This window comes from Nannochloropsis gaditana, assembly GCF_000240725.1.
Source record: "Nannochloropsis gaditana CCMP526 unplaced genomic scaffold scaffold001, whole genome shotgun sequence".
NCBI classification, from domain to species: Eukaryota; class Eustigmatophyceae; order Eustigmatales; family Monodopsidaceae; genus Microchloropsis; species Microchloropsis gaditana.
This window is the reverse complement of record NW_005803952.1, coordinates 108,764-123,207: the sequence shown is the minus strand read 5'-3', so window position 1 is coordinate 123,207 and position 14,444 is coordinate 108,764. Positions and strand designations below refer to the sequence as shown.

The 14,444-nt window shown below is 50.1% G+C and overlaps 1 protein-coding gene across 1 annotated transcript; it reads left to right on the top strand.

Moving 5' to 3' along the window:
- The first annotated feature begins 4,001 nt into the window (after positions 1-4,001).
- On the top strand, positions 4,002-4,666 carry NGA_2096500 (uncharacterized protein). Its single transcript, XM_005856342.1, has one exon. It carries the CDS (start codon positions 4,052-4,054, stop codon positions 4,571-4,573), a length of 522 nt encoding a protein of 173 aa, XP_005856404.1. The 5' UTR covers positions 4,002-4,051; the 3' UTR covers positions 4,574-4,666.
- The last annotated feature ends 9,778 nt before the right edge of the window (positions 4,667-14,444 follow it).

Genomic DNA, 14,444 nt, shown 5'->3' with positions numbered 1-14,444 from the left:
TAATGTGATCAAAACGTTTTGCACGCACTTAAATCGTACCTGTGAAAACACTGAGGGGCATCTCATGGTTGGTACTGCTCGCCGCTTCTACCACTTGCTCGCAACTTGCTGTAATGCTGGTCTGCTCCCTAGCGAGGTTCTCGTGCACTTGCCTCCGGGTATCCTTACAAGGAGTCTCCGACGGTGCATTGCACAATTAAGCGTGACAATTGAAAACTCTTTCGTCGTGTATAAAAGACGATGATCACTTGGTGTTAAAAATCATCCTTCATGATTCAACGTGGTCATTCTATACTATTCTAAACACTAGATCAGTTTTATGTTATGTTGTCCGGAATCCGCTTGTGCTAATGCAAGCATGCCTCACGTAGGGCGTGGTGAGCAGGAAAGCCTGTGGTGCAAGAGAAGTGTGAATTGCATATTTTTTCTCTCTATGGAGATTTTTTAAACCAATTTCAACTCAACAATTATCTGCGCACAGGAAAGGTCCTTAGCAGACACATTTCTATCATTCGACAATATTTAGGTGTAATGTCCCCGAAGCGCGGATATTTTGGTAATATAGCAACGGGATAAAGTATTAAGTTTTTTAATTACGTCCTATCACTAAAATTTGAACGAGCTGCAGACTTTAAATTCTAATTTATATTGAAAACTAGCCTGGCATTTGGAGGGCCCCGCTCGAATTCGAATTTTATAAATCACATAAACGTTAGAAATCTCAAAACAAGCTGCAATATAAAATCTTGTGGTTACGCACTTAGAGTGCTACGTCTTCTGATCGATGAACGCAGATTCAACAGGCATTTGCGACGTATTTTAAAAGCTGAATGCCGAAAAAAAATGATGTCCTGCTTTGTCTATCATTTACAGCGACGAGATCAATTTCAGGTATATACATGTTCTCACAGCTTTGTGAAGTATCAACTCGGTCGAGAGGTAACAAAGCTCCATACCCAGCAATTTTGGGGAGATCCACATTGTCCGGGCCTCGGCATTCGGATAATTGGCCATGACGAGATGGAAAATTGTACACCCGTCGGTATAAAAAAATAGACAGTCATGCGTGCGCCATGTAACGAGCCCATGACGAGCTAAAATTCACTGTCATTCAGGGAAACTTAGTGAAAATGGATCAATAGCCGGTAGACCTCGTGGTGCTCGTCTCGCTTTTACGCCGCCTCAGTAAAGGATACTGCCTCAGCTGAAGGCCCTTCAGAGAATGTGATTTGCGTCCGAAGTAGTTAATCAATTATTGTAGACTATCTTGTTCTGTCTATGCTAGCATTTTTTGTTTTCCCGCTGCATTCGGCATCTTCTTTTACAAGTTTGGGACCTAGATCGAGTTCGATAGTTCCATTCCGACGACCTACAAGTTGTTGGCGAGCAGGGGGCCGTTACCGTGAGCTACTTGCATTAGTTCCACAGAGTGACGGGCATCCCGGACTTGCATCAATGCATGCACCACTGTGTAAATGGAAAGACCTAGCATGTGAAGTGCTCGAAATGACCTACTTGATGTTTTGCCGATCCGGATTGAGCAAAACTTCAACTGGTATGCATACGACTTACGTGAAACACATGCCAAGCACCCGCAGGTTCCTACTTCCCAATACTTTCTGATCGAAATGTGGTGGATGCTGAAGCCGCGTCTGCTTTTCTTCTGGGGGATTTTCCTCCTTGTGGGGCAATTGTACGCCCAAACTGAGGTAAGTGGGCACTGCTGTAGATTCTTTCTTGCGAAGTATGTTGTAAACCTCGGTATCGTTTACTCAAAAACTTAATGCTTGATCGACTTCTCACGATTTTACATTAAATCCCACGGCAGGGCGGAAAGAGGCTAACGAGTCTCCATGCCTTGAGTTTCTTCCGCTCCCGCGTCTGTCAGACCTGTGATTTAGTCGGATCCGTAGGAGATTGTGGCTGCGATTTTGATACAGTCAATCAGGCCACTATATTGCATTTTTTTCCGCTTCTGACAGATCTAGCCCAACGTACCTTCTTTCGATATTTCAAAGTGAATTTGAACAAAGATTGCCCCTTTTGGCACGAGGATATGATGTGCTCCATCCGAGACTGCGCCGTAGTGGAATGTGAAGCCCACGAGATCCCGCCGGTGTGGATCGAGCGAGATGCGGAGGGTCGGGCAGTGCGGGAATGCCTCAAAGAATCAGACACGGCTACTGACAGAATGGAAATGCATCTGGGCGCGGTCGATCGGAAGGAAGCTATGGTAGGCGTGGATGCATTTGCTGGGTGGGAAGAGGGCGACAACGCTCGGGTTTGGATCGAACAGGAAGAGGAGGACCAGGGGATGACATACATCAATCTCTTGCGCAACCCTGAACGTTTTACGGGATATGCAGGACCTTCGGCACGTCGCGCATGGAATGCTGTTTATGAAAATTGTTTTGGACTGTCACCAGGAGAGCTGGAGGCAGGTGGACATTGCCTGGAAAAGCGCGTCTTCTATCGTCTCATCGCAGGCCTGCAGTCCTCTATCTCCACGCATCTGGCGTTGGAATATTACGACAAGGCTCAAGACTGCTGGTTTCCTAACACAGCACTATTCGTGGAGAAAGTGGGCAAGCATCCGGAGCGCATTCACAATTTGTATTTCACCTATCTTTTCCTTTTGCGTGCCATAAACAAGGCTGGACCTGAGCTGCTGCTTTACGACTACGACACGGGCAACTCGGAAGATGATGAATGTGTACGTAGTGCAGTTCAAAACCTTGTTCGCACATCTTCCAATACTAGCACCGCAGATCAATGCCACCGGGCATTCGACGAGAGCGGCATGTTTCAACCTCGAGGTTTGACAGACGGGGCTGAGGCCGCTGCAGAGGAAGAGCGCGAGTTGCACAAGCTGCGACAGGATTTTTTTGTCCGTTTCCACAACATTTCGCGTGTCATGGATTGCGTTGGATGTGAAAAATGTCGCCTTTGGGGCAAATTACAGATTCTGGGGTTGGGCACCGCTATCAAAATTGTGCTAGGGAGACCAGAGGATAGAACTCTTGAGGGCAGCCTTTCCTTCCAACGCAACGAGGTTATATCACTCATTAACACGGCTCATCAGCTGGCCAAGAGTGTCAAAGCAGTAGAAAATTTTCAAAAACTTGAGTTTGACGATATATTACAATGGTGGATGTGGATGAGCGGGCTCGCATTCATCGTAGTAGGCATTTTTCTGCGCGTCTGTCTGCATAGACAAGAAATGGAAAAAATATCAAAGGAAAAAAAGCAGGGCGATAGATCAAATGGGAGAAGAGATGTTGGATCGCGGTTAACCTCGTCAAAGAAGACGAATTAAAGTACTGACTAGACCAGAGGCATTTCTACGCCTGTTTATCGTGTAAAAGGAGTCACGGGGAATGGGACATGCCCAAGTGAGTGGCAGTAGCCGACGTAGTAGTAGCAGTATTTACTCACGTGTTCAGGTATGAAATCTTCGCCTCGATTGAGACCGGTGAAGGCTCAAGGGGGTGTACATGTAAATTTTGTTCAAATAGCTTGTCAACACTGAGAGAGAAAACATACCAAGTGGCACAATTTGGTACTTGTGGCCCTTTGTTTTTGTTGTCTTGTGATTTTGTTAAATGACTTTAATGAAGAAGTATTAGAGACAACGAGCGGTGTGGATATCGATCTCGTGGGGACGTGTTGTATTCGAGGGCGGCACGACTAGGAGCGAACAGATCGGATCGTACAAAGCCCCGAATATCGCCGAGGGGGCGGGCGCGAATTCCCTGTTGTCCTCATGGCCGCCTCATTGTGAACGATGTCTCACGCTAACAGTAATTTCCCGGATGTTTTGTGTACCAACCATCATTGTCGGTGAGTAATTCATCTAGTTGGGGATACGGCCCCCAAAAAAGAGCAAGGAGAACCTACAGGGACAAGGAAGCGCCTGCGCGATGGCAAGGAGCCACCATGAAACCTGAAAACTAGAGTCATTTTTGATTACTTTAGCTCTCTCTTATCACATAAATACAATAAGTCCATTATTGTGGAGGCAGTGACAAGATAGGCACTGGAAAGGGCTGCCATGCACCGCATGTCTTCGACATCAGCTCGTGCTCATTCATCAACTTTTAGCGCAGGCTCCTTTTTCGGCCAAGGTAGAGACGCAAAGAAGCGAGTAAACAAGCTTTTCGCAATTCACGCCGGCATCATGTTTACACTTGGCCTTCTCAGCGCCTTGTTTCCGGAAGTACTCGTGTATCTTCTCCACCACTCCTCGGATGGCTTCCACAGCCGTCATGAAGGTGGTACGGCGCGTGTCGCGTTTGTAACAATGCGAGTTTTCGGTTGCTTCCTTTTGGCACAAGCGTATCTTTTGTTCGTTCTCAGAGGTGGAACTGATGGAAATATGCGCCGTGCGGCGGTCCAAAGCTATTTTGTTGCTTTTGGTTTGACCACTCTGGCATTGGCACGGGCGCAGCTGACAGAGGACATGCCGGTGCGCCTAAGTAATTGGCTTGTCATCTTATCCTTCTTTGCGCTCACGATGGCTTACGCTTGGTTTTCATTTTTTGAGCGCATCTCCGTATATGAACTTGGAAGGTAAAAGAGTGGTGAATGATATGACAGAAGTTGCCGGAGTAGAGTCATGTTTGAAAGCTGCCTATTTTCAAGATGTTTGAAAACACATCTACTATCCTTATCGCACTACGTAGCTGTCATTTTACTTTTTTTGCCTACAAGTCTGTCCCACAATTCGATCTTTTCTTATGTGTCGCTTGGACTTCTTTCTGGCGGCTTTGATTCCCGCATCCAGGCAATTGTCCGCGTTAGAGAATTTACTTGATCCCTGAATACTCACATTGATCGACGCGTCATGCTTTCTGGAACGCTCTCCCACTTCTTCAAAGGTGGCATCCCTTGTCATTAGCGCCGCATCGTATAGCTTTTCGAAGGAAAGCAATAGTGACGTACACTCCGTACGGTAAGGGTCCGGTGTCTTGCATTTTGGAGTCCTGGTGTTCAAAAAGATCAAGTCATCTTTCTCATTAGTTACGGAGATGGCGCCATATTTTTTTAACGGCTGAAGCGGTGCTGGAAGCACCACTTTAGGCATAACGTGAAGCAAAGCTGCGGGACGCGGGAGCAGAAGGAGACCAGTTAAAGGGCCGCCATTGTCAAATGTCACTCTCCTGACGCACTGGCGACTGTCCATGTGCCACCATCGCAAACTACCGTCCTCCGACGCTGACAACGCGATTCGCCCGTCCCAGGTGAAGGTGAGAGCCATCACCGCCTTTTGATGACCCGCCAGCCTTCTCCAATCTTCCTTGCTGCTTCCAATCGGTCCGACTGTTCCCACAAACTGCACAAGAGTGCGACTCGCCGTCCGTGCCTGGCATACCACGTCCATATCAATGACAAAGATATCGCCCATTGTCCCACCAACTAATAAGTGCTTCTCTCCTGGATCCAGGGACGTGCATGCTACCCCTGACGGCGCCTGAAGCGTACACAGGGCCCCATCTTTGTTCGCTAGCTCATAGATATGCACTCGGTGGTCTAAGGAGCAGGAGACAATCCGACAGGTCGGGCCTCCCTGCCCGCAGTGTAAGCCCGTAACCGGTAAGGAATGATTGGACCAAGAGCAGAAAGGACGAATGCAAGCTGTAGTGTCATGAGAAAATATAATGCCTCGAGTAAATAGATATGTCATTTTTATAACGTTATTGCAGAATCTGCGATTGCGCAGTGGGTGATATGGAAAATTTTGATCCCCCGATACTACCACGAACGTTGGTCGACCATCAGTCTCATTATATCAGTTTGTTCAATGCTCTCACATGGTAGTCAAGCTATCGTAAAATATACGTGTTCGCATCACATGGTCGTCATTCCGCTTCCTGTCCGTCATTGGGGCCACAAGCACTCACGTTCGAGGTCTTACGTAGACCCCACACTGAGGAATACCGCCGTATTTATGTGTTTCTCTCACCTGTTTTCGTTCCATCGTTTTTTGTACGCTCGGCGGCCAATATGTCCGAAAGGGCCCACGCCCGCACAGTAGTATCTTCCGAGCCTGTGATCAAAAAGCCGCCATCACTTGTCATGACCATGCAACTAATTGCCTTGTAGTGCGCATCCCAATTCGCTACAAGGGAACCTGAAGCTATCTCCCACGCATAAATTTGGCCTGATCGCCCCCCCGCGAGCAAGAAGAATCCGTCTGGTGTAGTAACGACGGGCCCCACTGACTCTGACACCCGACATTTCAACAGCGGCTGAGCCTTGCCCCAGCGATGAAAAACCAGGGCTTGCTCAAAAAGTTGACTTGAAATGACGTAGTCGCCCCCTGTGCCCAATCCTTCGGATGTTTGTGTTCCGCGGACGGGAGCAAGGCCCGAAGCGGCTGTATCTCCAAAGGTTGAGTACGTTGTCCCAGTTGCTACGTCTATCACCCGTAAAACTCTATCTTTCGGGCAAGCAGCCACAACTATTTCGGACGCCAGTGACAAGTGGATATCATGGCAGTTTTCCTGCATCAAAGTTCCTGTAAACATTGAATTGTCGTGTAACATGTGTGAAGACGCTGACAGGATGGTGTACTGAATCGCGAGAGCCCGGCCTGGATCATCGCCGAGTCGTGTTAGTGACTGAGCCCGCAAATTACTCGACGCAGAGCTGCACAGACAGCTTGACGGCTTGGTAACTTGATGCACCTTCTGGGTTAAAGCAAGTACTTTGGAATGCATGAGCGAATTAGAAGCGCGTTTCCAAGCTTGGAAAAGTTGCTTAGCTTGTCTCCGCCAACAAATGTCGGTCTTCCGCCCAACTAATGTGGAAATACCATCCGAAAACAGCAGCATAATTGACCGATCTTCATGGTACATTGCTATGGAAAAAGTGAACCATACAAAAAACCCCAAAAACTAAAAAAAGCAAGATTGGTAATCAATTGTGAAATGTAAGGAAAAGGGCCAGGACAGTTCATTTGACCCTTTCGTGCGCCTTCGGCAACTTGTTCAACCTCCTTTCCCCCGAGAACGTTTACAGAGGAATCTAAAAATTATGATTTCGACCAAAGAGTAGCAAGCTTACGGTGGAAACAATGAATGACTTGTCAGAGTCCATATGAGCTCCGCTTGCGGACCAAATTAAAGTGAGAATTTTCTGACCAGACAGCAGTCACGGGACGGACCGACCTTACGATGTAGGCTCTCACGGCATAATGTAAATATCTGAGAATGTCCTTCATCAACTCACCTCAATTTCGTCCTCTTGTCCGGCACACTTACAAATGATATTTGCAAGGTATTTGAAGCCTTAAAATGTGGTATCTTTGGCACTGTTTCACACTCTCTCTATTTTCAACCGGCTCAAAAAAGATGCTGCTACTCTTGGCATCATTGCGATTAGGAAGATGGTTCTTAAAAAACTCTGTACAAAGGGGACGGACAATTTCAACTCTACATACATCACATAAGGGAGATTTCAGCAAGTTTGGCCTATACTCTCGAGTCCATATCAGTGCGCATTTAAAGTGATAAGTTACAAAGTGTGTTCTATGAAGAGTTCCAGGCTTCCTCGTGCCGCAGGTGCAAGCTTCAAGTCTGGGATTGTCAGAAAATTTGTAACACCTTGTTTATTTATGAACAGCAGTTTGGTAGACTCATTGCCCTCCTTAGGTCCTGCCGCATAATATTTGTGCACATCCGAAGTCCGACATTGACAATTTACCAAGAAAGTCAGGCTTGGAACACCGCCGAACTCGAGCTGTCTCACCAGCCCCAAAAGCTTGGGAGTTTCCAACTTGTCTAGCGGCACTCCCACCTCGTCAGCGACCTCTTGAGCTGCCGATGTGAAGATCTCATGACGGATGCGTTGTTTCAACAGCGCGGCATTTGCTGGGTCATGCAACGTTTGAATAAGTGTAAATGCTGAAGGAGGAGACAGTGGGAATTCCAGGCCTAGGTTCCCTGGCTCTGGGTGTCCGCCTGGCGTGTCGATATAGCCCTGGAAATCTGCGACACCTTTGGTGCTTCGTTCAATGAACACCAAGTCCCCGTCTTGCGTACATAAAATGGCACTCACACCTAACTTCTGGGAAAGGTAAACCTGTGCGTCTTTGTGGGCGGCAAGTCCGTCTGCCTGCAGAAGAGGCGCAATCGAAGCATGATTGGTGCCGCGCGCTGTTTTGTAATCCGTCAACCACAGCTCCAGCAAAAGCTTCATTGGACGCGCTTCTCCTTCTTTCACTAAAAGGCAGCCAGCCAGTCGAAATTTAACCGCATTGAAAAGGGCAGAGCACCCCTGTGCCTCTCTTTCTTCACTGAGTCTATCCCAAGTGCTATCAATATTTGCTTCCAACCTAGAATCTGGGTGAGACAACCGGCCGTAGCAAGGATTGAAATCAATTTCCACGTCTTCCTCTGAAAATGGGAAAGAAAAAATCGGCTGAGGAAATGTCTCAAATGCGTAGGAGGGTCCGCTTTTGGCTTGGCCTGGCTGGTCGCTCGAAGTAAATGGCGTCGCAGGAACGTTTGCTGAGGGCTGCGATAGACACTTGTTGCAGACCACGTGATTTGACACAGTGTTCCCAACTTCATGCGTAGTTCGAAAATCTGCTTTCCCAACGCAGAGTGTGCCTCCCAGCACCTCTCGATGCTTTTCTGTTTCGACTCGCCCGAGGCTATCCTTCTCCAAGCAGGCCTCGACTTGCTCGAGAAGTTTCTGCAGCGTCTCCTCGGCAGGACCAATAATGTTAAAAACATCGTAGCGTCTTCCTCCTCCTTTCGCTAGCCCATCTCGAATATTGAAATTGAAAATGGGTATGCCCCGTTTTCGGGGCCCAGCCTCGATTGCAAGGTTGCTGATATTGACTTGAAAGGAGGTACCGACAAACACCAAAGCGTCGGCCTCCTCAAATGCCGCCAAGGCCTTATCGCTCTGATAAAATGCGTGGCTATCATACATTTCGTCAAACATGAGTGCCAAGGGCATCATATAACCAGTTCCGCATTCTGTACATCGCGGCACGTGCGTCAAAACTACAGGATCCGAGCTGTCGGCACCACCGCCCTCGATCTGCTCGGCAAGCTCAGGACCGAACACATCGATAGCTTGTGCCCAGGTCTCGTTCGCTAAAATGCAGTAATTATTGCTAGAACAATGGTATAAGCCAAGCCGGCCGTGGATCTCGACAAGTTTGTCTTGGTGAGCCCACGCCTCGCGAGTCTGTCGATTCAGCGAGTCGATATTCTGCGTGACAACCAAAAGGTTTGGGTCTAAGTTACTCAAGCGAGCGAGAGCTTCGTGACCCGCGTTCGGAGAAGCTCGCGTGTATTGGTGTTTGAAGAGCGGAAACCAAAATTCGTTGTACCACGTCACGGGATCACGCAGAAAAGCAGCTTTTGTCCCCATGGAGGTAACCCGCTTGACCCAAATAGCGTTCGGATCTTCACCACGAAAAACTGGCACGCCCGAGGCGGCGGAAAGGCCTGCACCCACAAGAAAGGCAATTTTCTTCTTTTCTTGAATGAAGTGAGCGAGCAGTTTTGTCGGGTCCCGACGCCTCCGCATGGTAAAGGACTCGACTAATAGCTTGTTGAAAGCAATGGGCCGCCCCGTGATCGCCCAGGCAGTTGACTGCGCACCGATATCAGGCCAAGAATGGCCTATGATTGTGTAGGCCTATGCACAGATAGAGAGGCTGTGACGATCGCGTTTCCCTTCTCGACGTGCTAATGTTTGCGCCGCGAGAGGCCCGCCTCGTCGCCCGTCTCTCGCCCATGACGGAGCTCGCCATCGGCGACGCCTCTCTCTACCTGCTCGACTTCTCTCACATGAGTTCCTGGACACCTTGGGTGCTTAGGCGCGAGACGAAACGCGGCGCCACACTATGGCCAGCTTACGTGCTACATGCTACCTGACCTACTGAATCTGACGCCTGTGCACATTTGCTACTCCACAGGGGCCAGACTAGCTGCATTATTCGATGCCAGACGATGGCTTCAGTCACAGTCGACACAACATCGCGACTTTTCAGCGTACGCTGGGCCGACAGGACTGGTGATAATACGGCGCAAGATCACAAAAAACAAGAGGAAGTCGGGCGAGGAGAGGCGATGGACGGAGAGGAAGTAGTGTCACGGCGTATAACCCTGTGCGACGTCGACATCAAGTACAAGTCTCCCGCTGCATACGTTTTCCGCTCGCATGGATTCTTTTATCAAGTCGCTTTGACGTCCACCAACACGCTGTCGCGTCTTAATCCAGGGACTTATGTCCTCAATTTCAGGCAATGTCAAGGATACAAACCGTCGCCACGCTCGCTTCGCTTTCACGTTCCAGCATTGTCGTCTACCTCCTTCCCACTGTTCGCTTTGAAAGATGAGGACCTGTATATTGGCGTCGTCACGATGCAAAAACTTCATTTTCAATTCCTTCGCTCTGTCGCCCCTGGCGTAAGCGCAATCGTTGTGGCGATTCTCGCCCTGCTTTTTGGCCTCAGGACCTTGCAGAAACGCCAGAAGCCGCGCTCTCGCCGAGCAACGTCCTCGGCCCCCACGATCTCGACGCCTGTCGTTTCTTCAGAGAGCTCCTTCAATCTCTCTTCCTCCTCCTCTGCAACGTCGGGCCTCGCTTTGAAAACATCCGGGGAAACTTCGCAGGAAGACCACTTGGCGGTGGGAAGCGGGAAAGTCCCCCCCGTGTGGGACCTCTCAAGACATGGCTCGTCCAAAAATGTGTTCTCATCTTCGCACGCCGGGGACCCTTTACGAAGCAAGAGCATCCACGAGCTAGAGCAGAGCTACGCACAGCATGAAGACGAGGCACTCTCGCATGAAGCCCGTGAACGGCCGTCTGGTGTGGAAAAGCCCCGTACGACCGCGCCTATGTATCAGCAGCGTCAAACCATGCGTAATGTGGAGGTAAATGGTAGAGACAGTTATCCGCCGAAGATATATATACCCTCATCCACGCTGATATGTTCCCCGCCATTACCGTCGCCATCGGAATTGGCGTCCACTACGTCGTCCCCTCCGTCCTCAGCCGTCGGCTCATCCGAGCCTGCCCCAAGGCCACCGGCGGAGGCTACATGCTTCGACGGCGAGGCAGGCGGGCAGGGGGAAGCAGAAGTGACTAACGAGGGGAATGAGGAGACCCTTGGTTGGGTGGAGGAATACTGGTCTTTTGAGGGGCCAGAGCCCCGTGCTTGTGCCTCCGTGGAAGGCAAGGAGGGAAAAGAAGACGAGAATGCAAAGGTCAAGTTGATCGAAATCAAGAAAAGGATCGGCACGGATGACAGATAGGGTTGTCACGACTGAGCAACATGGGCTCACAACGTGGTATGGGACTTTCCTGTGTAATCGGCAAAGCTCTTATGATCCTCGTGTGGAGTAATTTGTCCAGGCTTCCATTGCCATGTACACATTGTAAGAGGTCTTCCAATTGATAAAAGGCGTGCGTTCGCTCTAGCTAGATCGCAATCGATAATCAGTAGCCTCACAAAGTTTTTTTTCAAGATACTTTAAACGTGCACCCGACTACTTTAATTTCCTTCTCTTTCCATTACTAAGGAAGGAAGCACGCTCTTCCCCACGAATGGTAATTTTCATGCGTCGATGCATGATTTCTCCCTTGTCTACCATGACAGTACGGGCGAACCTGGCCGATTTCACCAAATTTGCCACCTCTCTCCGGCATACCGTCCCTGTCTTTGGTGTACTTGCTAAAGGTCCAAGACACAGGAGCGGCGAGACGCCGGAGCGCGGGAACTTCCTCCTCGAGTATGCACTGAATCTCTTGGAGCTCCGCTTTGCTTACCTTGGGAAGCTTTCCTAAGTCCCGCCCAACTTGCGTGTTCAGCATGATCTGCAGAGACGGAAACGTGCGCTTCCACAAGGAGTTCACAAACTCGTCGCTCTCCATCACGGGCCGCGCATACAGGCGCTCAAAAATCAGTCTCAGGCCCTCGGGGCTGGCCAGAACGGCTGCATGCTCTTTCAGCATCTTTTCATTGGCGTAAACAAAGCCTCCGGCCCCGAGCGCATACAACACAGAAAAAGCCAATATGGTCTGGAACGCCACTCCCAAGTACATACCCCCCCCAACAGCTCCCATGCCAGCTAGGCATAGACTCGCAGCGCCCGCTCGAAATCTCCAAAGCTCACGAGCAAAGTCGTTGCGGAGAGCTTCCAGGACTAAAGCGTGCATTTGCACAAGATGGACGGAATCAGCGAGACGAGTGATCACGTTGTCGATGCGGCGCTTAGGGGCCTTCAGCACCTCGCCCACAACTTCCTCCCGACTCCTCTCCAGGTCTGCCAGTCCTAGCCCCGACGACGGGCCCTCTATCTCTGATTCAATACCCAAGGCCGCGGGTCTTGATGAACGGGAAGTTTGCTGTCGCTGATACGCTGCTGGCAGGCACATGGTATAGATGCGGGGCAAATCTTTTCGAGGAATGACCTTGGACAGATTCCAGCACAAGGAGCCATAAGCTCGAGCAAAGTCGTGGATTTTTCTAAATTGATCAGCTTTATTCAGTACGATGTAGAGCTTGTGGTCCATACCCGCCAAAGACTGGGTCAGGATGGACAGCGTTTCCCCTGTAGTCCCCGGTTTATCAGGGTCGAAAAGAGAAGAATCACGTCGGCGCGGTCAGCGAACCACCTGCAGACGCCTTGAAAGTCGTAGCCGCGATCCAAGTGATTTCTGGCAGAACGCGTATTATCTCCCTTGTCTGAGGCGCTGATGAGCGAGGAGGGGCTCGGCTGGCTTGCGGAGGCATGTGGGCTGTCGATCATTCCCGGTGAATCCACGAGCATGAATTCGGTTGTCGCCAAGCCCGCGCGGATCTTGAGCTGAGTGTGATGGATCAGGTCGGGCCCAAAGTGGCGAAGGCCTGCAAAGCCCATGTCGGGGTCGCCGATGGTCGAAGGGCCGTCCTGATCGATATCCGTGGGTCCGGGAGCGATGATGGTGAAGCTGTCATCTGTCGGTGCGACACCTGCTGTCTGGATGGGCCTATTACACACATAATTGACGAAAGAACTCTTGCCACTACTATGATTGCCCAGCAAAAATACGAACGGAAGCAAAGGTGCCTTGTCGCTACATTTTTCCAGAGGCCCTCGCAAACGGTCATTGATGGGCTGAAGATAGCTTTGCAACTCGTCACAACGCTGCAAGACGCGGCGCTGACTGTCCAATTTTATAGTACCGCTGTGAGTAGTGTTGCCGTCATCAGTGCTGAGACTGCGCTCTAATGGGAGACGGCGAACAAAACGGAGCAATGTCAACAGAGAGGGCTTGGGGGAGCCGGACCGCAGGAGCAATCTCTGTCGACCGGCGAGATGGCAATGCACCAGCATCTTCTTTAGCACTGTGACATTGTGAGTTTCGACTCCGTAAGTGCACGAAGATGATTCTACAAATAATAAAAAAACCTTAAAATACATTGTGCTTGATCCTCCTGGCTTTCCTCGCTACCCGAAAGGCGCACCCGGCTCGAGGAACATAGAAACAGGGCGGATCACGCCAATGCTCCCCTCTACCCTCCGCCCCCCTTTGTCTACCTTGCCTTTCTGCCGTCCCTCCTCTCGGACTTTCGACGTCAGGCATGCATGCAAGCCCACCCCTGCCTTCACCTCTTCCCGCCCGTGATGCCCTTTATCTCCACCTCCTCCTTCGGGTCCCAGGCCTCGCCAAGGAAAGGGCAACTCGCCGACGCCGTGGGCCCGCCCGGGACCCCGTGCAACTGTATGGCAGATTTTGCCTTGCCTCCCGCATGCGAAGTGGAAGGCACAGCGCTTGCTTGGGGGAGGGACTGGTGTGCGTTACATTGTGTGTGTGAATTCCGCGGAAGGGACAGCTCTTACCAACGTGGTCAATCGTGTCTTCGGAGGCTTCCCCCAAAATTGACGTGACATCTCAACAACCATATGAAACAGAAACCTCGCCTTTGCCGTCTTTGCTCCTCACCAGGCAAGCACTTTTCTATCTACCAACGATTCAAGCAAAGCAAAAAGGGTTACAAGATGACAACGTCAATCGGTAGGCTTTGAAGTAGTCTTTGGGACGTCCAAACTCCTGACAACATCTCGACTCCTAACGTGGCATTCCTAGTGGCCTAGTGGTGCTCTTTCCGTTCGTATAATTGAATGCTTTCAGGCAATCGTGCGCGTTATTCAAGTAAAGACGTAATGTAGCTTGCCTGAATTTTCGAAGCTACTATTCTTCGTCGCGTCTTGTATACACTTGTCCGGTAGCACCCCGACCCCAACTTATCACGGAATTGCTTGGCCCCACTCTGTGTTTCTCCAGGTCCCCTATTTTCCGCTTTGCCTTGCCGCTTACCGCTCCTTTTCATTGCATCGTAACACCAATGTCGGCGATCGATTGGTCGTACCATGTTGCTCATGTTACACAACACCTTCCGATAGGCATGATGGACGCAGGTTACTTCGTGGGCC

Excerpts from the sequence above, each read along its gene's own strand:
- NGA_2096500 (XM_005856342.1), top strand. The coding sequence starts at position 4,052 with ATGCACCGCATGTCTTCGACATCAGCTCGTGCTCATTCATCAACTTTT.